This window comes from Anas platyrhynchos, chromosome 3, assembly GCF_047663525.1.
Source record: "Anas platyrhynchos isolate ZD024472 breed Pekin duck chromosome 3, IASCAAS_PekinDuck_T2T, whole genome shotgun sequence".
Lineage (NCBI taxonomy): Eukaryota > Metazoa > Chordata > Aves > Anseriformes > Anatidae > Anas > Anas platyrhynchos.
Window position 1 is genome coordinate 18660278 of NC_092589.1, and position 22364 is coordinate 18682641.

The following is a 22364-nucleotide window of genomic DNA, read 5'->3' on the forward strand; positions in this document are numbered from 1 at the left end:
GGCTGACCACAAGCCAAGAGGTGAGCCCAGCCTTTTTTCCTCAGCCTGGCTACCACGTATTCCTGCAAACAAGTAGGTTGCTCCATCTCCTGATCACTAAAAGGTGGGTGGGAAAGCAATCAAAAGAAATAAATTCCTTCAGTGTTTGATCACGTGTGTTCTTTTCTTTCATCCCACCTAATGCAATTTCCTTCATAAAGAGCCTTCGAGATGAACAGTAACTGAATAGAGACCGCACCTGTAATAAGAATTCACTGCCAAGCTTTCTCAAGGGAGCAAGCAAAGAAAAACTTGCATCTTTATTCCAGGCTGACAGTAAGGGGCCTCACTGCTTCTCAAAAGCTGTATTATTTTGTTATGAAGTTTCTATGTCTCTGCATTCTTGGCACAGCTCTGTAATAACAAGAGTAGTTAGTTCTGGAATTGCTCCTGTCTCATAGGTGTTTCTGGAAGACAAGTTAAATTGGAATTAGCAAAAATAGCCATCTTCCGTTCGCATGAAATCACACTACCTGCAACCCAGTTTGCAAGCCACAGCGACATATGGAGGCTACTGCTCCTGATCATCTTTTGCTTATATCTGGCAGCCTCAGTACATTCAGGAACGGGGGATGGGGAAGCGCCATGTAGCAGGAAGATTGGTTGAAAGGACAAATTTTAAAATCCCGGTAACTTGCAGCTTTCTTCCTTGTCAGTGTTGAAGAACATAAGGTGGGAGCAAACTACCTGAATTCTCTTTGCTCAGATGCAGAACTCTCTTTTTGTGGCACAGAGGTGAAGGCATCACCCAAAGCTGGTCCTGTCAGGGTACCCCATCACTCCCATGTAACACAGGAGCACCGCTTTCACCCCTGGGGAGGGGAGAATGCAGGGTCACATAAGCAGCTCTATCAGCCTCCAACTCCCATACAAAAACAAGGGCATCATTTCCTCTGCATACTGCAGACATGTGGTGCTGATGCATCACAACCAGTATGGAAAAAAAACGGACACTTAAAAAGAATAAAACCAGTAGGCATTGAATAAAACTAGAAATCAGGTTCCAAGCAAGAAGCGGTCTTTCCTGCACGTTTCTCTGTGACAAACACCTTAGCCAAGAGCATTGTAGACACTTAACAGGGTCAAAGGGAAAATAAGAATTCCCTGGAAGACAAAATCACTGCCTATTATGCCTGTTTCCTTCATCAGGGACAGGAACTGACATCTCTCATCAGACCAAGGACACCTCAGTATACCTTGGAAGACATCGTAAGTACCAGCCATCCAACCACTTCCTCACAGTGATCACTTACTGTCCTGTCTGCCCATTTCTAGCAACAGTTCAAGCACTTTGATCTAATGTAAACAAAGCATTGCAGTATTTCATGCTCAAAATTGACTCTCACAGTATATTATATGTATAACTCTGTTTTGGGATTGTTTGTGCTTGAACCAATTGCATGTAAAAACAAAACAAAACAAAAAAACCTGCTATATAGGTAGGTCCATTTCTGAAATAAAAGCGAAATTGGAACTATCAGAAATAGCCATCCTCATGCTCACATGAAATCACACTACCTGTAACCCAGTTTGCAAACCATTTGTCATCACTTAACAGATTTTTCCATTCACACTTTCCAGACACAGCTACTGAATACACTTATCAGCTGTGCTTTCTGTAAATACTTTATTTGTTGCCTTTGGGAGAATGCATTCTGATTTAAAGACCAAAAAGGTGTTATGCAGAATGTGAACCGCTCACAAACCATCCTTTATTCTGTTGAGAAGTGCATCTCTTCCAAGTTTTTGTCTAACCACAAATGCTATTCAATAGCAAGCTGACCACCACCACTCATTTATGTCAATTGTTAGATTGCTGAAATGCAGACTACTGCAACAGACTAATCCTTTGTGCAGTTATAGCACAGCTGTAACAGCAACATTATTGCCCCCAGCACACAAACCACTGATGTAATCTCTGCTACAGAAAACAAACAAACAAACAAGAATTTTCATGACATTTTTTGGCATAACTTTATTCCTATCTCAATGCAATGAACACCTTTTCCCATTAATCTGTCAGTATGGGTAGTTTTAAATATAGGTAAAGCATTCTAGAGCTACAATTCAAAATGCTAAATATCCAGAATATAAACCTGTATCAGAATGCTTTCAAAATGTCTCAGTGTGAGTAGTAGATTAAAATAAATACATAAATAAATCAATGCATACTTTCTTCATAAACAGACTTGACAAACTAAGACCAACTCAGAAGTTCCAGTTAAACTATAACTTTACCTCAGCCTCTGCTTACATTACAAAATTATCCAAAAAATGCAAGTTACCACCACTCAACCATGAAGAATAAGCCTGTAGTATATTTGACTCAAGTATTACCTGCCCACACATTAAAACAAAAAGAATTCTCTTCCAAAGCTCCACACAGGTACACCCACAAAAATTTTAAGACATATCACTTAGGATGCTTTTTATAATGGAACACTAAAAGAGCATTACTAAAACTTCACTGAATTAATGTAATCACACCATATAAAAAAAAAAAAAAAAAGATTTTGTGTATGGGCCATTGCTTTTCAAGGCTGTGGTAGTTGTATGCTATTTGAAGTGTTACGCTTTCTGTATTTTCTATTCTTCTGGTAAAGCCTTACCTGTTTTGTTTGTACAGTCAATAATTCTCTCACTATGAAAAAAGCCTTTTATTGAAAACTTCTACAAGAACACAAATGATCACAACTAAAGCAGGAATCTAGCACAATGGGTGCCAATTTATTTATTTTTTTACAAAAAAATACAATCCAAGAGAAAAAGCCTACACAAATCAGTATGAAACATCAAAGTTCAAAAACTACACAACAAGAAAGTAAGAGTTCTTGAAATGTAAGGAAAAAAATCTTCAAGCACTTCAAGAGCTGCATCCTATTCTCACATCTTTCATGATGTAACTTTTGTTCGGGAAATGATTTCATTCACAAAACTGTTGTTCTTTGCCAACACATCAGTTCTCAGCTGCTTCAGCTTGATTTTGATGTCTTCTTCTGACATATCTGTCAGGGGCAATGCTTTCACTTGACTAAGAAAATCCTGAATGATCTTTTCACCTTCCTAAAATGGAGTGAGGGGAAGAAAGAGGAAAACAAAACAGAATATTTAGATTATTTCCAGAAGCTCTTTTCCAAATTATACCATAAATACAAAGTATTATTCAGCACCAGAAACTTTTTGCAGGAAAAAAAAATTTGGACTTGCTCTTGTGGTCCTGACACCAGAACAATATGCAGATATACTGATATCAGGAGTTCTGTCCCAAACACAAGCTGATCAGAAGAAACAATGTTTTCCATTGAGAGCTCCTACAGGTGTTCCACATTTAATTCCAGTACACAACCACAGTAGGAGAGGTTTGCAAGCTAGAGATGCTGTATTATCCAAACTAGTTACTTTTTGGAAGAACTGTAAATCCAAATCAATGTTTCCATATGCAAAAGCAAAGAACAAATTGTTACCAAGCAACTGGAGAGTGGCTCTTAGCACTGAGAACAGATGATAATTAAGTTTTATGCATATGCTTTTACACAAACAGGCAAAGTGGAAATTCTAAACAATTTGAAATGAATAACAAGAACAAATATTTTAATGAATTGTGTTCAGGATTCCTGTATCAGAAACAATTTGCCCAGAACACAGATTTCTGCCTAGTCCTCTGCATTTTCTACATTAGCTACTCTGCCACAAAGCATTCATATTTTCATTTCAATATTTAGGAGTAATGCAGTGTCCATTCAGTGAGGAATTCTCCAAAGCACTTGGAAATATAATAGTACAATTGTGCCTCTAAATATGTTAATGAAGGTAGACAAATTGCCTGGACAAGAAATCTAATGCTATGCCATTCTATTGCCTAGAGAGTTTTCAATATATTATGTATTACTGAATTATCAAAGAATAAAACATGACACTGTATTTGTCAGAAGTGTTTGCCTTGTCAATTTAATTTACAACAAATTAACATCACACAGCCAGATCCAACTAATTTGAAAAATACTTCACCATGGTATCTAGAAAGTTGGCAGAGGAAAGGTAATAGAGCAGCTGATGTAGCTGGAGGGGGGAACCTCCTCATACCAACAGGTAAGACAAAACAGAGATCATTCATCTATAACACTTCTTCTATCTGTAACGTTCTTACTGAGACAAGGAAACATGCAGTGGGCCTCTGGAACTGAAAATAAAGTAGCAGCCTCTTTCTGAAACAAAGGCTTTTTAAATGTAGAAACCTCTTTGGATATGATTAACACTTCAAGAACAGATCTGAACAGAATCACGTTGAGCTCAAAGAAGTTAGTGCTAACAAGCCCTCAGAAAAAAAGGGAGGAGAGCAAAACCAGGTACAACCCACCTGCAGAGCCAAGAATAATCTAAACAACAAGTAATACAAAAGCTACAACTTAAGTCTCAAGAAATGTTGTATATAAACCAAGTAGCCAACAAAATCAATGAACACAAAAGAAAATCCCACAGAACAGCTAGAGACATGGTCCTGTGAACACCTTCAGTTCTATGCCAATCACACCAACTGCTGATCACTATTCTTTCAGGAAAAAAAAAAGATATATTTAGTTCTTATGAGCAAGTCTTTAGATAAAATTCTTGCCCTAGCTTAATGTGAAATGAATTAAAACCAAAACTCACTACCATTGAACATCTCTTCAACTCTTAACAAACTTCATAGCTAAAACATTTTATTACAGAAAAACAGAAGCACATTTAATTATGATTAAGCTTCTGGGAAAAGCTGAATCCTAAAACTATTTTTGCTTGAGCTACTCCAGCTAAACAAATGGGGGAAAAAAAAAAAGCATTTATTTTGGCAAACCTCTCTTTCTCTGTAGACTTTCTTGGATGGTGGTTCTCCTTCAGATTCCTTGGACTTGCCAATGTTTTGAAACTCCTCCAGTTGCAGTGCTTTCTCTCTTGCACTTTCTATCACATGTTTTGGGAAAGCCGCCAACTCTGCTACATGTATTCCAAAACTCTGGTCACAAACACCTGGGTTGAGAGAAAAACAACCTGTAAAGAAATCTCAAGAGGTGACAAGGCCATGCACACAGAGAGTATGTGAACAAACTTATAATAATTCTCTATTCTGAAAAAGTGTGTGATACAGTTTGGTTTTCACAGTATATTTTGATTTATCTTTTAGACTATATATGATAACACAGATTAAAGAATATGCTCTTATTAAATTAAGCTGTATTACAGCAGTAATTGCAGAGGTAGAAGTGCTTCAGGAAGAAAGAAAAAAAATTCAGACAGAAGTTTTCCTCTTGTACTTGAATGAAACAGAATGATTTTTTTCATGAGAGTACTTCAGCAGAATCTGTAGAAAATAACCATCTGCATCATTTGTATAAATATACAAAAACTGCATTTATGCTTACATATTAAAAAAAATGGTGTGGTACACTCTCAATCCTCCTCCTCCTCTTTTCTGTCAGTCCCACATAGCTTCCTAGTCTCCAGGAGGAGTTTAATTATATCAAAACCTTTCAGCTTCATGTTTACACTGACTTCAATTAATATACTGTTTATAACATTTGGTTGAGAATGAAAGTTCTCACACTTGCTCAGAATACGTCAATTATACACAGCTACATAAAATCATTTGCACTTCGGTATCAAAAGCCCTTTGTTACAATCTATCAACTCCAATTGTTTACATTGCCATCACCATCATTCCAATTGGCCACCCCAAATATTACTATATCCTTTTAATTCTGGTCTTCAGCTAAGAGTTATAATAAATGATTTATACATTCAAAATGACACTTCACTAAGCATCTACTAAATACTGGGTAACTGGAGAATAGGCAAAGAAAAATCTGGTATTTAGATTTTTTCTGTTTCATCAACATTGTAATCACTCAGATTTCTTAAAAGAAATTAAGATTTTTAAGCATAAATTAGTTTTCCTGATTTTATACTAAGAACATACACCTCTACAGACAAAGTTAACTCAGATTTCTGTTGAGAAAGTCCTGAACAGAGGCCTGGAAAATTGTACCCCATGTACCCTTTTCATGAAGAGAGGAATGAAAATACTCTATAAAAAGTTTCATGTCTTGTCTTTCACATTTAGTTATACATTGCAAATGACATGAAACCTGTTATTTGTTTCAGAACAAAACTGGATATGAGGTGCATACACTCACCTTCTTGCTTCAACAACACAACTCCTCCAAAAAGGAAAGAGCACAACACTAAAAGCAAAACCTTATATGAAATGCATCCAGTTTGAGACTAGCTATTTTAAGATGAAGATTTTGTAATGTTGCACCTAATCTGACTACAAATATTACAAACTATTGTGCCTCTGTGCTCAATAGCTCTTCCAGGAAAACTGGTCACATGAAAAAACACCGCATGTACAAAGAAAAGATGTGTATGTCTAAAATTGGGAAAACAGGTTGAAGAAAACTATGAAACGTGGCTTCTAGAGATTTCATCAAAGACCAGAATAGATGAATTGATACATATTTTAAAAAGAAGGAGGGGATCCAAGAGATAATTCACTCACCTACTTGGGGCATATTATTATTTTTTTTCCTATCATAATATTTGCTAAGTTTACCTTTTCACCATTTATACAGTCTTACCTGCCTTGACACGGTAAAGCATCGTCAGTGTGTCATCACTGGTTAGAGCAGTAACATGTAGGTTATTTACTGTTGGCACTTGATCAGCAAGTGCTGTCAGTTCATGAAAATGTGTAGCAAACATACAGAAAGCACAGATTTTGCTAGCAATGTATTCTGAAATAGCCCATGCTAAGCCAAAGCCATCGTAGGTAGAAGTTCCTCTTCCCAGTTCATCAATGATTATTAGGGAGTTTTCAGATGCTGTCCTAAAAAAGAAGAGCATTAAGTTTGAGAAAAGCACAATCTCAACATGGTTATTCTGGATATGGGAGTACCAGAAGTTATGTTCCATATTACGCTTTCTTTGGCCCTTTTAGACTTTGCATCCTGGTAGCACCTCTGTATGACCACTGAAATAAATAGTAGGCTACTTCAAGAACTTACAGTCCTCCTATAAAGGAATTGATATTGTCGGCTGAGAACCTATATAAAAGAAAATCTTGAGATGCATCGTTCTTAGAGCACATCCTTTCCAATCAACCCTAACCTACAAAAACAAATAAACACAGGACTTACCTAAGGATTGAAGCAGTTTCCAACATTTCAGCCATGAAAGTAGACACACCTTTCAGCTGACTGTCTCCAGCTCCTACCCGAGCCAGGATACAATCCACAATGGTTATTTCCGCAGAGTCACAGGGTACAAAGCACCCAATTTGGGCCATAAGAACAATCACCCCAGTCTGTCGGATGTACGTTGATTTTCCTCCCATGTTAGGGCCTAAAGAAGAAATTTTGCAGAGGAATTCAAAAACGTCATCTTTCACCGTTCAACATTCTTTTGAAAGGAGAACAGGCTCTTAGAACAAAAACCACGGAAGCTTCTTACTCTTTTGCCAGGAGAGAGAGAACGAGACTTGTCTAACAGGTGCAACAAGTAGCTCTACCAGCAATAGTAGAGGCGGCATGTCTTACTGAATGCTTTTCTTTGTTGTGGTGGGGGTTTGTTTTTTTATTGCTGTTTTTTTGTCTCTGAAGTCATATAAAAGACATGTTCATACCTAATCCTAATAAGCTTTCATTTTAAAGTCATCAGCATTGCTGCTTAGGAACAAAAATAATTTGCTTTTACTTCAAACTACAATTACAATTTGTCTGCAAAAATGAAATAGCTTAGTTACAGACTGGGTACAAGCTTTCTGGCAATTTAAATTACAATCTAAAGGGATTCTGAATCATCAAAAACAGATATTATGAAATTATATTTTAGCTAAGTGCAAATAAAATAAAAAGTATTTTCAAAAAAATGATTATTTGACTTTTGCTAACCAGAAAAATAAGTGTAGTGCCATGTGTTTATTCATATTCTTGCAGTTCTTTTGATCATGTTAGAAATGTTCATCAATCATTCTCTAATTTCAGATCTTTGCTACTCAGAATGCATCAAGCACATCTGAATGAAAATTAAAATTCAATTAAATGTATAAACACTAAAAAATGTTTCCCTGTATACCAAAATTATCTTAATTACACCAAGAATGGGGAGAAAAAAGGTAGTCATTAAAACATGTTTTTCATTTTAAATCAACTTTATCACTAAAAGAAAACATTAACAAAGTGGGTGTTTAAAATCTTGTCTACAGAAGATGCCTACGTGGCTACGGTACAATTGGTGCCTACTGGAATTTTCCAAATCACCTCGGTAGGTTCAGGTTCTCCAGCTCCTGAGGTCATCTGGCTTGTGAAGTGACATTCAGTAAGGCACAGAATAGAAGTATTAAGGAATTAATTTCTTACTTCCTGGTAAGAAATTACTTCCTTCACAGCTGCCTCTCTCTTCTTCCCAAATGAATACTTCTAAATTAGTGACCACCTTCTCCGAACAGTGCAGTGTTAACTACAATTGTAAAATCTAATTCTATGATTAGTAGTTTGGAAGACCTATTTATGTGCATAAGCTTCCATAATATCCACTACCCACAGGAATCATTTGACAAGAACCCTGTAGACACTTTTAAATATGTATGTATAAAATAAACAATAGATATATATATATATAGATATATTGTGTGTATATATATATATATATATATACACACAATATATAGTGTGTATATATACACACAATATATTGTGTGTATATATATATACACACAATAAATCAGTTACAAACATCCAACCCTCTTTTCCAGAGCTAAATCTTAGCCTACATACACACACATGAATAACTCTCTAGTTGCTCATCCTTCGTTGATTAGAGAAATTGTTCTGACATAACTTCTCCCCTCCCCGCCCCTTTAAAAAAAAAAAAAAAAAAAAAAGATAAGAAATACTTCTTTTAAAAAATTATTATCTAAATGACAAGAGAAAAAGGTACGCTTACCAGTAATAATGTGGAACATCTGCTTGCCCTTCTCAAATGTAATGTCATTGGGGATGAAGGCCACTTCATCTTGCACTTCAATGCAAGGATGCCTGGCACCTTTCAGCACAATCCTTCCTTGTCCCTTTTCCAAAATGACAGGACGGACATAGGGCACTGGCGCTCCATTTGACACATGAGCAAAACTGACAATTGCATCTAAATGAGCTATTACATCATTCATAGTCTGTATTGGCTCTGCATAACCTGTTTTTGATTACAGAGAGACAAATTCAATGTTTCTTTTATTCTTGTTGAAAAAATATCTTAAAGTATATGCTGAGCATCCAAATTTAATCCATCTGCATTAAAATCTTTTTTCCACAAGATACCAGTCATCTTCTGTGACAAACTCTGATGCAACCTTTAAGTTTCAGTACTTTGAGTACAAACGGGACTTTGTCAGACTCAGAAAAGAAGTGTTTTGCCTTAACAGTAGGCAATGACAAACAGCTTATCTTAGTGTGGGAATGCAAATAGTACAACAGCAAGAAGGCTGGAAATTCAAGCCACTTCCTTCCTCAGTAATACACTGAACTTTGCAGCAAGGGCAATTGAGACGAAGCACTGACAATTCAGACACAGCTCTGTGCAACCACTTATGTTTGTGCAGATTATGTTATGGAGCGGTCTGTAAGATACAGTGATCTCGGGCGACTAGATTAGATGACCCAGTAAGCCCAGTATCAACTTTGGTTTTAAGTTTTTGTGTTTTGTGGGTTTTTTTGGAGGTAGGGGAGATGGGAGGGGCTTCCAGTGAAAGGGATGATGGCCTATAGAGGTAAAGCATGTAACATCTGCAAAGGAGATGCATATGTAGGAAAAGGTGAGGAGTGACTTTCAGAAAGACTCTAATCTTTAAAAAATACATTCACTATTCTAACATCATTTCTTGAACTTTGCTAAGCATAGATCATTAAAAGGACTTCAAGTCACTTTCACTACAAATTACATCCTTAATCCAGTCTTTTTCATTAAATTGCCTCCACTGTGGGAAGAAAAATGATTTTTTTCTATTACTGCACACTACAGACCTTAAGCAGCAAGCCTTTTTTTAAACATACTAGGTATTTATAGGTGACATAGCTATTCCTGCTATATAATACTCAATTTAACTTTCCAGATACATATATAAACCTCACCATGCTGCACATGAAAAAACATCACTTAAAGATTATCAAGATTTAAAAAAATATATTTTTTAATTTACTGGCAAGCTCCCTACCATAACAGCAGGTCAAAGATTTCCACTGCAACTTTATATGTTGAAATGTATTTACATTCAGATTTAAAATTGCTTACCCATCTTTAATACATTTGCCCTTAGCTTAATATTCATTAGGGCTTTCACTTTCTACTTCTCCCTTTCAAGGACCTGATCTAGTGGGTGGCATCCCTTTCTATGGCAGGGGGGTTGGAACTGGATGATCTTGAAGGTCTCTTCCAAACCAAGTCAATCTATGATTCTGTGATTTGTTCTGCTGGAACTTGTGTTTTTAGGAGATAATATTTACAGAATCCTCCAGACAAACTTCCTAGTATATCGTCTCCTTTTGGTAAAGAACCATAAAGATTCTCTTGGAACAAAAATACATGAAAATTAATTAGGAAAACAACAGTTTTTTATTGCACTATATAAATGATGACTAACTTGTTCTTCTATGGCATACCAACATTATTTCATCACAGTCATGAGGTCCGGTTACCTCAGTTCCTTGTTGCCTTTTACCTCTTCTGCCTTCTACCTAGCCTGCTGTTTGGGTGGGGATGCCCACAGTCAGAGAGGGAGGATCATAGATGTGGCCTTTATGGACACATTTTTTCTCCTTGTTAAGGGACACAGGGCACATGCCCCATCACTGCACATTTGTAGCAACTCCAGGAAAAGGTCTGACCAGAAGACACCATATTTCAAATTTTCAACAACTATCTGTAGACCAAAACCCATTTCACACATTAATTCTTTGGAGAAGTTTAAGGTCCTTCTCTGTGTAAGGACCTACAAAGTCCTCCCAGGATTCCACACTGTCATACACATCACCACTGATGCATTCACCTGAAGCAATATTAATGATTTCCTTAACAATTGCATCCTGAGCCTCTTCATATTCTTCTCTGTTCTTTATGTATTCTTCATTGACGGCGCTCAATTTGCTGTGAACAAAACCACAACATTTAGAAGTTGTGATGTCCTCTGTCTTAACTGCTACAACACGTAACTTCTGACCGCATCATCTATGAGTCAGTACCAGAAATCCTCACCTGTTTTAACAAGTGGGTTCAACCCAAAGACCACAAAACAGTTAACCTACAACTCAGCCAGGATATCAGTAAGATTAATTCTGAGTTGAAAATCATCCACAAGGCCAAACCAGCAATTCTAGCAATTCCAAACACAAGCATTCTTAACATCTTACAGTGCAGTTATTTGTTATGGACAAGCTATGTGCTATGAATTTTCTCTTTAAACTGAATTTTCTGGCCATCTTACAGCAAGATGTGGCACACTGTGGAGCTGGCAGATAAGACATCCTGCCAAGCAACTAAATAGCCCAGAGTTCTGTAACAGGCTTGTCAGAGCTGAAGGCATTTAAGTTCTCCCATTCAGTAAAAATCTCAGTGAACTACTGTCACTAACAACTGGTTCTAGCCTTCAAAATAGGGTAAAGCAAAATTAAGAGAATATGTAAAACAATTATTTATTCTTCTCAAGCTATTCATCTTACATTTTGAAAGCCAGTAGGACTGAACATGAAACATGGATATCCAGGTAGTGCACCTTCAGTATAGGTAGAAACCTTGTACTTACCACAGTGTCTACAGAAACAACTGTAACTATCAACTAAGCACAGAGAATTCTGCTTTGTTAGTGATCTGCAACACTTTTCCTTATAAAAGTAACAGATGACAGTTAAAGTAGAGGTTCTAAGTACCATCTCTTATGTTCTGGAAAAGCCTAACTTAATCATTACATTTAGATTTGAAACACGTTTAGAATAAAAAAAAATAAGGAATAAATATTTTGAAAAAATATTCTTGTAATAAAACAAAACACAATTATGGTTTTTACTTTGTTCATTTAAGTAATTTTGTGTGAAATACACAAGAATCTTGGTTGGTGTGAAATACATCAATATTTTTGCAATTGTTTTCAAAGCAAAGGATTTATTACTTAAGAAAGTGACTGATTAACAGAAACAGTCACTATCAGTAATAGCACAGGCTTGAAACCAACCCTGCCTTCTACATCTGTCGATCAAGATCTCTCTCAAGAAGGGCACTTCTGTGATGTGAACTCCAGCAGGAACTGTTATACCTGAAGTGACAGTTACATGGTTTGTCTGAAACAGACTGTGTGATGTATTGATCTCTGGTATTTTAACCATTCTATATATAACACATGAAGCAGACAAGAACAAACTTCTCAGGAATCTGAAGTCCAAGTGGCAGTTGATTACTCATAGCATTTCTTGGGGTTGAAACTGTTTAATAACCTGGATGATAGGACTGAATGCACTTTCAAATGCACTTTCAGCTAGGTTATAAACACCACCACTTAAGAGGAACCATCAGTACACTGCAGGACAGGACTGCGATTCATTGGGATATCAGACCAAGGAAATAGGTGGGCAATTTCAAACACAGGTAAATGCAAAGTCCAGCACATGGGATGAAATAATTCCATGTAACCATACAGACTGGGGTCCAAATGCCTATAAAACAGCTTTGCATAAAAGAGTTGGGGGACACAGCGGACAACAAGCTGAACATGAACCAGCTGTGTGTGCCTGAGGCAAAGGCCAAGCTAATACTGGCTGTACTAATAAGAATGTAGCCAGCATGTCAAAAGGTGGTTCTTCCCCTTTACTTGTGAGGCCACATCTGCAATGTTGTCTTCAATTTTGACTTTCCAGTGTAAAAGGGACATTGAACTTGCAGCAGATGGCCACCACAAAGATTTCAAGCACATGCATGTGGCATACAAGGATAGGCTGAGGGAAGAATGTTTATTCAGTCTGGAGGGGAGAGGTGTCAGACTCTTGGAAGTAGAGAGCAAAAGGATGAGACACTACATACTCAAGCTGTCACAAGGGAAGTTCTCACTAGATCTGATGAAGAAAGTTTTCATAAAGAGTGGTTAAACACTGGAATTTGTGCCCCAACAGGTTATGAAGGATGCTTGAAGCATGGGCAACTGAACAAGACCTCGAGCTACCTTGAGCTATCTAATTTTGAGATTGCATCTAACTTCAAAGGTGGCTCCGCTTTAAGTGAGGGTTTGGACCAATTAACCTCAAGAAACTCCTTCAACTTAAGTATCTTAGATTTATAGTATACCCCGATTTGGAAGGGACCCACAGGAGTTGTCAAGTCCAACTCCTGGCTCCCCACAGAACCACCCAAAAATCAAATCGTATGTCTGAGAAGGTTGTCCAAATGCTTCTTGAACTCCAGCAAAATGGTGCCATAAGCATTTCCCCGGGGGAGCCTGTTCCAGTGCTCTACCACCCTACAAGTAAAGAATCTTCTCCTAATGTGCAATCTGAACCTCCCCTGATGTAGCTTCTTTCCATTTCCTTGGGTCCTGTCACTGTCTCCAGAGAGAAGAGATCAGTGCTTCCCACATTGCTCCCTTCATGAAGAAGCTGTAGGCCATAACGAGGCTTCCCCTCAGTCTCTTCTCTAGGTTGAAAAAAACACGTGATTTCAGATGGTCCTCTTATATTCTCCCCTCTAGGCTTTTCACAATCTTTAGTGCCTTCCTTTGGACACTCTGAAGGTTTTATGTCCTTCTGATACTATGGTACCCAAAAATGCACACAGTACTCGAGGTGAGGCCGCACCAGCGCAGAACAGAGTGGGGCAATCAATCACTCTGTATCACAGCTGTGCTGTGCTTGATGCACTCAGGATGCAGTTGGCCCTTCGGCTGCTGACTCTTATTCAACTTGTCACTGACCCAAGCGCCCAGATCCCTTTCTATATGGCTGCCTTCCAGCCTCTTGTCCCTCAGTCTGCGAATGTATCTAGAGTTACCCCATCTCAGATGCAGAACCTGGGACTTGCTATTGTTAAACTTCATGCAGTTGGTGATTGCTGAGACCTCTGATTTGTCAAGTAATGTCATGATTTTTCATAGACAACTTTCTACATAGGCAACCTCTTTACTTCTGTATTAAAATAATTAAATTCTGAGAGAGAGATGATGACTGGATTAGTCCTTAGCTCTTTTTGAAAGTTCTTAGAAAGAGCAAAAATTCAACAAAAAGTGCAGACTTGGCTATACCTGTGACAACTTCTGTCTGGACAAGGAGAACCTGAAACAGCCGTGAAAGCAATTAACCTAAAGGTTTAAATTTTTAAACGGCTTAATCCATAGAACCACAGGATGGAAGTCCAATACATGCTGTTATCTGTGTTGGTGCTATAATGTGGATCAGAAAAGGTAATTACCAACAAAACTGCTGCATGTCATATTTGGTGATAAACATAAATAGCTCTTTTCCATTGCAGCTTATGAAAGTGTCTGTATAAACACTCACACTGAATGTAATTACACTGTTAGGTGTAGCTAAAACAGAGAAATTAACCAAAGTTAAAAGGAGCAAAAATAGCTAACAGTTGGCAAAGGAAATGGAGAATGCAGGCATGTGCTTTTAACAGAAACTGCATGACTTCTCCTCCCTCATGCCAGTCTTGCTCAGTAAGCCAATTAAAAAGATGAAATTCAGCCATTTAAGATGTACAAAAAACTGTTTATTGGCAATATTATAAAGACAGGAATAATTGTTTCTTTTACAAAACACTTTCAAAACTACCAATATGATCTCATACCTGTTAGTAAACTTCACCCCATTCTTCTGTGTATCAGTTATCTTGTATTTTGAATTGTTCCGGAGGACTTTTTCCTCCTTGCAAGTAATTCGAAAGTGATGGCCGAACTGTGAATTTGACTCTAGTTTAATACTTTTGCCAGCTTCCAAACCTTTTAAATGAAAATAGAAGAAGAAATAGGAAAACAAACAAAGAAAACAATGGTATTATTAAAAATCCTTCAGCTTGTGTTATTTCTGTGCAATAATCCCAGATTGTATGATACAACTTTTTGGATATGCTATTCAGTATACTTGCTTTGGTTCTGTGCACATGTATGAAAAATGCCCAGACCTAACAAAGGTTTACTGTTTCATTCTCTGCTCTTATCTTTGGTATGCCCTCAAACTGCATATGGAAATGAGGTGTGCATCATAATTGCTACATATTCTCCAGAAATATGGAAATGTTCAAAACACACTACACGGACATTCTATATTGCTGTTGTAAGCACAGCACATAGTCTTGTGATTCTTGTACTAATACATACTTCTGCTGGTGAGATTTCCTTACATAATCTTGTCTTTCTTTCCATTCACATGATAGCACATTAAATTAAAAAAGTATGAAAAATAAAAATATATAAACCACAAGACTAAACAACACGCAAGCTCTTAAGAGTATAGTCTAAAATACCTACAGTGATTCCAATTTTCCTTGCCACATTTGCATTAAAAATTGTCATTTAATTTTAAAGTTGCTCTTTAAATGCCCAATTCATCAACTGCACATCGACTATCCTATACAAAAAAAAAAAAAATCTATCCTTTAAATGTCATGTGTAAGCAAATGAGACATTTTGCAAAGAAGTTCAAAGGAAAATTAGCATATCCTGAACAGATATTCAGGGGAATGGACAGAAAAAAATTGTTTCAATGCACATCCTCAAAGGATGTGAAATAAAATTAGGCTTATTCAAGAGTTAGAATTCCACAGTACATGGCAACATAGATTATAATTTCTGAAATATTCTGTAATGCCATCTTTAAAAAGGCCAAGTTGTAGCTCCAAATTCACTCGGTTTTCAATAGAACATACTGCGGTAACTAAAGACACTCCAAACTAATCACAAAATAATAGAAACATCCCGTAACTTATCTATACCAGTTTACATCAGTTGATCTCAAAACATTTTAAAAAGGAGGTAAGAATCAAAGGCATTGCCATACCCTACCTAATTCTTTGGCTGCACTCTGTAAGAAGGACTGCATGTTTTCTTCCAGTTCATTCATCTTTTCTCTTAATTCTGTCAAGTTAGGATCAAAAGAAGCCTTGACAAGAAATTCATGATTCTCCACCTAGGGGGGAAAAAAAAAAAGAAAAAAATTGTAGGGTTATTATCAATAATAAAAAAATAATCTCCATGATCATACACAGTGAAATTAATTTACTTAATCACTTAATCAATTTGTTGGGCCTTTTCATACACAATTTTGTAATATAGTACCATTTGTGATAATTGGAGTCTGATTCACCTACAAAATAAATGAGAATTTGCATCATGGACAATTGAACTTTCAGTGTGTATTTTCTCTGTGCAATTACCAGCACTGCAAAGCATTTCATTCAGCCTTCATTCATTTCAATTGCAGTTTTGTTGCATGCAGACATACTGCAGTAGCAGTGTTCTCCAACTATTTAACCAGAGATGTGGACACCACAAAGTTATGCAATTTTCGAAAACCCTCTTCAAACTTGGAGACACTGATAAAGTGGTATAAAAAAAATCCTTCCTTGTTATTGGCCCTGTTGATAGGGGTGCTCCTCCCATTTGTTTATTATTTCTGCAAAAAGAACAGTAATGAACATTTATGACAGAACATACAGCAGAAACAACCATTCCTGTTTTTATAGGGCAAATCCCTGTTCTGAAACAGAAAGAAAAGGCTGAAAGGGCTAAGAATGACAGCCTTTGTCATTACTGGCCAGATCGATCCCAACACTGATGACACTTTGATACCTGCATGTTTACTTCATGAAATAAGATGCAAGTGTGTCTTGTTTCCAAGTGTTTCTCAATTAATGAGTTGACAGTAAATGATTTGGAGACACAGGGACTATATTGAGCCAGCTAACTAATCTGAAAAGCAAGTCCTTCTGTAAAAGGCTGTGCTCTTTACTAAAACTAAAATCCTACATAATGAAAGCACTAACAAAATTTAGAGGAGAAGGTTGGAGTAGGTGATTTTCAAAGGCCCTTTATGATTCTATGAAATACATGAATAGAAGTGACAGTTTCTTAACTTTAATTAAATAAACAGTTAGGTAAATGAATAGCCACATCCCACGCATTTTGAACTCAGGTGGTTCTTTTTTTTTTTTTTTTTTAATATCAGAAGGCTGGCCCTGAATAGATTACTGACATAATTTAGTTGCTATGACAACCTGTCCTTCAACCACACTTCGATTAGATCTCAGTGTTTAATTTCAATTCCCTAAAAATCTAAGAGGAACTGCATGTCAAAGGCTCAAGTTTTAACATTCATACTGAAAAGGTTTATTCTTCATAAAACCAGTGTTGATTTGTCTGTAGCCATTTTAATTGATTCCAGTATCATGAAGGAAAAGCAACCACAAATTCAAAATATCAGATTCCACAGGTCTCGATTAAAAATAACTGACTCATCATTCTGTTTAGAAAAACAACAAAATATTTTTTGAAGTAGAAGCCGAAAATAAATTTGAATAGCTGGACTATGAAGGGTGAAGGCTCAGAACAGCTGTTAGTTTTGAAGAAAACAGAGTTCCAGGGCATACAAAATTGCATCAACAGATGGTCTGTAACTAGCATAAAGCTATAAATTTCTTCATTAGCATATATCATAAATTACAGCAACATGTCAGTCAAACGGTCTTGAGTATAATGCAGCTGATGAGTGCATACACAGTACAGAGGGGGAAAAAAACTACTTCTGCATCTGGTGCAAAATATGCATGTTCAAAATTTTAAAGCCAGTACACTTTAAAAGTTCAACAAATTGCTGTTACTACCATGCTTAGCACATTGCTAGGTAGGTCTTGTTTCTACAATGAGCTGAGATTGACGTTTATGGCAATTCTAAAAACCTTCCAAGTTTTCAAAAATGACCGAAACATAAGAAACAAATATTAACTAAGTTTCTCAAGAATCAGAGCAAACAGTGATACTGTAAAAACATGTACATTTCTGTGTAATGTATCAATTCTCCAACAAATACAATGGAAAAATATGTAAAAAATGCACCAAAAAGTTTGGCATTGTTTCACTTTTGGCAACTGGACACAGCCAAAAACATGAATCAAGTGTTCAATGGTAAACAATGATAAACCACTCACCTACACATATCCCTTATCCTTTCCAGTACAGAATTAAGAAACAGAGATGTTCCTTCTAGCTTTTTTTGGCCAATTTTTCTCTGAAAAATGCCAGTTTTGCCTTGCAGGGTTAGTCCTGTCTGCAGTAGTATTTTAAAAGCAGGTGTAGATGCAAAGCTAAATTAATTTTGGTAGCTTTCCCTCTAGTGAGAAACTTCTTTACCCTGGGAAGCCCATCATTATATCTAGCTCAATCATTTTCCACAGAGGCAAATTATTAGTTACAAAGACTTACTGCAGCCATATAGAAGCAAATCTACTAAACTCTACAGAAGCAGAGAAACAGGTAACATACACTCTGGTTACATCCTAGATTGGAGACACATCGCAGTAACATTGAAGTAATGACAAAAGAAGCAGAAAAGTAGCAAAATAATCTCCCCGCTTTTAATAATGAGTTTTCTAACAAATTTCAGGACTGTAGCATCCATGTACCCAAAGCATTTTTTCATTGGCTACATCATTAAGACAGTAGTGTGAATATCCTCTTGATACTTGTCTGCTATATTAATATCAATCCTCATATATTAGCCTAACTATATATGGCTAACTACTTAAAATACAGATGATCAATTAACTTGTTGAGTGTGGAACAGATTGTGAAGTTCAATAAGAAACTTTAATTGCGAAATAAACCTGTCACACACACCAGCCCGTACCTTATCCATATCCAATGTTGTTTCTATCATCTCCAGAAACTTTGAGAAGTCAGAGTGAATATCATTAAGAGGTGTTATAAACACTGCTAACAACAACATCTGGTGAGTTCCTGTTAAGAACAAACACGAAAAATGAATTGAATGAATTAATCATTAAAAAAATCCACAATTTAACCAGAATTCACTTATCCAAGATAAACAGCACAACTATATAGCTGGTAAATTTCTACAAAAATATGCATTCTGACAGGCTAGGATTGCTGTTGCTGTACTGAATTACCCCCCTACTACGCTGACACTATCTTATTTTGCATTTTCTTGTAACACACAGAAAAGGAAAAGAAATGGCAACCTTTGTTTTCTAAGCTTGCTTTTCACAGCATTGAGATCCTACTAATGACGACGAGGAAAAAGGCTGCCACATTACTCTTCTCCACAGCAGGAATATTTTACTACTTTGAAACCCAGAAATGCTGTTCAAATTATGCCACTGATGCTTAAATGCAAAAATCCCATTAATTACAACTCAAAATGCATTTGAAAATGGTCTTCAAAAGGAACACAGTATTGTATCAAGAGCTATCTTGACTGTAAGATACACATCATACATAAAATTAGACAAGAATTCTTAGAGACAAGCCAATGTCAAAGACTACAAAACCACTGCCCAACAGCTCAAGTGTTTCAGCTATATATTGATTGAAAAACTTTCCTGTGCAAAGATTTTGTTATGTTCATTTTTAAGTATCTGACTGCTATTTCAGAATTCCAGTATATTTCAAATTCAAATGTCTTTAAGCTTTATTCCTGCAACAAAAGTACATATGAAAAATGTAAGCTTTAGAAATCTATATACTATTTCTTGGCATCATTAATGCATGATAAAACATTGAAAATAGGCAGGGAATAGCATTACCTTCATGTTTTTCTAGTGCTTTTACAACATTAGGCAGTTGATTAATAGCCTGATACATTCGATAACAGTCCTGTAAGGTTGCAGCTTGTCTCTGAAATTTCTTTGCCAGCCGGTTGAGATCTGGGAAGCGACGTAAAAGATCTTCTTGAAGGCTCTGACGTAGTTCTGGATCTACCACAAAAGCTTCAACCAAATTCAACCTAAATAAGATTTCATAACAAGGATTAGCATGGCATGGTCTGCAATTTATTTGTCAGCAATTAGAATGAAAACACTTATCTGTTAGTTTCTCTATCCTTTTTTTAAGGTTATATCTTTTGGCCACTTTCCTGATGAGAGAGCAAGTTAAACCAGAACAACGCATAAAGTGAGAAAGTAAGGATATTCAGACTACATCATACTTGTGTTATTTTTACTGTTGGGGTATTTAATGAACAGCATTGGGGTGAAACTATTTCAAACTGCTAACACCTGTTCAGTAGTCATTTTGAAACTCAGAACCTTCTTTCAGATTAATCTTTTCCTTGACCATAAAAAAAGGTCATCCAGTAATCTATGAAAGAACAGATACTTAATAGGGAAAGAAAAAACACTATTCTTTGCAGACTTTAGCTACCTGTGCTCAAGGCCGACCTTGACATCGGGGAGATGTGCAAATGTGTATCACAGAAACAGAATCCTTAAGGTTGGAAGATACTCCCGGACATTTTCTATTCAACCCAGCTCTGCTCAAAGCAGGATCAGCTACAGTCAGTTACCAAGGACCATGTCCAGTCAAGTTTTGGATGTCTTTAAGAATGGTTCCAGTAACAATCCCTGGAATACACCACTAGTTACTGACCTACTGACCCACTGGTTACTGACCTTCATGTCCCTGACTACAACCAGCTGACAGTTCAGCCAGCTTTTAGTCCACCACACCACCTACTTATCTAGTCCGTACCTCATCAGATGTAATGGGAGACAGTGACAAAAGGCTGCTAAATCAAGATAAACAATAGTCACTGTTCTTCCCTTATCCACCTACCTAGCCATTTTGTCATAAAAGGTTATCAGGTTGGTTAGTCATGATTTTCCTTTCAAAAATCCATGCCAGCTACTTTCAATCATTTTCCTATCCCTAGTATTTTTGGAAATGTTTTCTGGGATTATTTGCTCAATCAGCTTTCCAAGAATGAAGATGAGGCTGACCAATCTCTAATTCCCTTCGTAGTCCTTTTTGCCCTTCTTGGGGGCTGGAAGAAATCAAGTGTCAACTCCTGTCCTGGAGGAGCCTTCTCCAATTACCATGACCTGAGATTATCAAGAGGGGTCTCTATGGCCGCCTACCTTAGCACTCATGGGCATATTCCACTGGGTCCCATGGACTTGTTTGCTAACCTGATCCTCCTCTAATGAGGGTATGTGGTCTTTGCTCCAGACTTTACAACTGGTTTCAGCTGGTAGGGATTCCTGAGAATGCATTTGGGAAAGACTGTGCCTTGGATATTATCGTGCTGCGTTTTGGGCCCCTCACTGCAAGAAGTATATTGAGTTTCTCAAGCTTGTGCAGCGAAGAGCAATGAAGCTGGTGGAAGGACTAGAAAACGAGACATATGAGGAGTGGCTGAGGGAACTGGGGTTGTTTAGTCTGGAGAAGAGGAGGCCAAGAGGAGATCTCATTGCTCTCTACAACCACCTGAAATGAGATTGCAGCAAGGAGGGTGTTGGTCTCTTTTCTCAGGTGACAAGTGATAGGATGTGAAGGATCCAACTTAGGATGAGTGCATGATTAAAGTCCTAACAATTGCTGTTCTGTCCACTCACTTGGCCTATTTTGGTTTTCACTAGAAGTTAGGTCCTCTTTTGTGCCACTACCTTACTAGCTAGCTAGCTCCTATCCTGCTATCCTGATCATTAGAGAATCTCTCCAGTGCAGCTGGACTCTTGAGCTCACTCTTTCCTTTTTCCCTTTTCCTTTTTTTTTTTTTATTGCTTGTGCTTTTTACATAGTGCTGTACAAACAAATCTTTCACTTTCATCCCACGATTTTTTCAGCTTGTTCAACAGCCTCTTTGAAAAGAACTTGTCAAGGGCATTCTGAAATGCCTAATTTATTCAGATTTTTATTCATTTTTTTCTCCTTTGTCCACTACACTGACAAGTTCAAAGAGTTAAGATATGCACAATACAATTTTCTTCTGCCAAAACCATGCTAATCAGACTAACATCTCATGATCTTCCTGGTACTGTTCTATTTTTCCCTCCTGTATTTGCCAGCCACAAATACAAGGCTGACAGGTTTATGTTCACACAACATTTTGCAGAACAGGTTCCTGTCCAGTAAGAATACATATAAGGTTGCTGGATAGGAAGGGCCACATTAAGGTAACAGAAGTATAAACCACATCTAATGCTCACAAGTAGTAATGAAATCAATTGGTAAGCTTTATATTATAAACAACCTATGGCTGAAGAAACAAAAGGAAAATACAGGAAGAAATAAAAACAAGAATCCAAGAAAT

The 22364-nt window shown here is 37.0% G+C and overlaps 1 protein-coding gene across 2 annotated transcripts in view; it reads right to left on the reverse strand.

Annotated features, from left to right (window-relative positions):
- Positions 1-2745: 2745 nt before the first annotated feature.
- Positions 2746-22364, reverse strand: part of MSH2 (mutS homolog 2) — a 33722-nt gene continuing 14103 nt past the window's right edge. For both annotated transcript variants that reach the window (XM_027453619.3, XM_072035447.1), the window contains exons 7-16: positions 19861-20060; positions 18945-19054; positions 16106-16229; positions 14893-15043; positions 11114-11211; positions 9019-9264; positions 7212-7416; positions 6654-6901; positions 4874-5046; positions 2746-3102 (exon numbers count right to left, since the gene is read on the reverse strand). In XM_027453619.3, coding sequence (XP_027309420.1) covers positions 2932-3102; positions 4874-5046; positions 6654-6901; positions 7212-7416; positions 9019-9264; positions 11114-11211; positions 14893-15043; positions 16106-16229; positions 18945-19054; positions 19861-20060 — 1726 coding nt within the window. In that variant the 3' untranslated portion in view covers positions 2746-2931. The remainder of the gene's footprint in view (positions 3103-4873; positions 5047-6653; positions 6902-7211; positions 7417-9018; positions 9265-11113; positions 11212-14892; positions 15044-16105; positions 16230-18944; positions 19055-19860; positions 20061-22364) is intronic.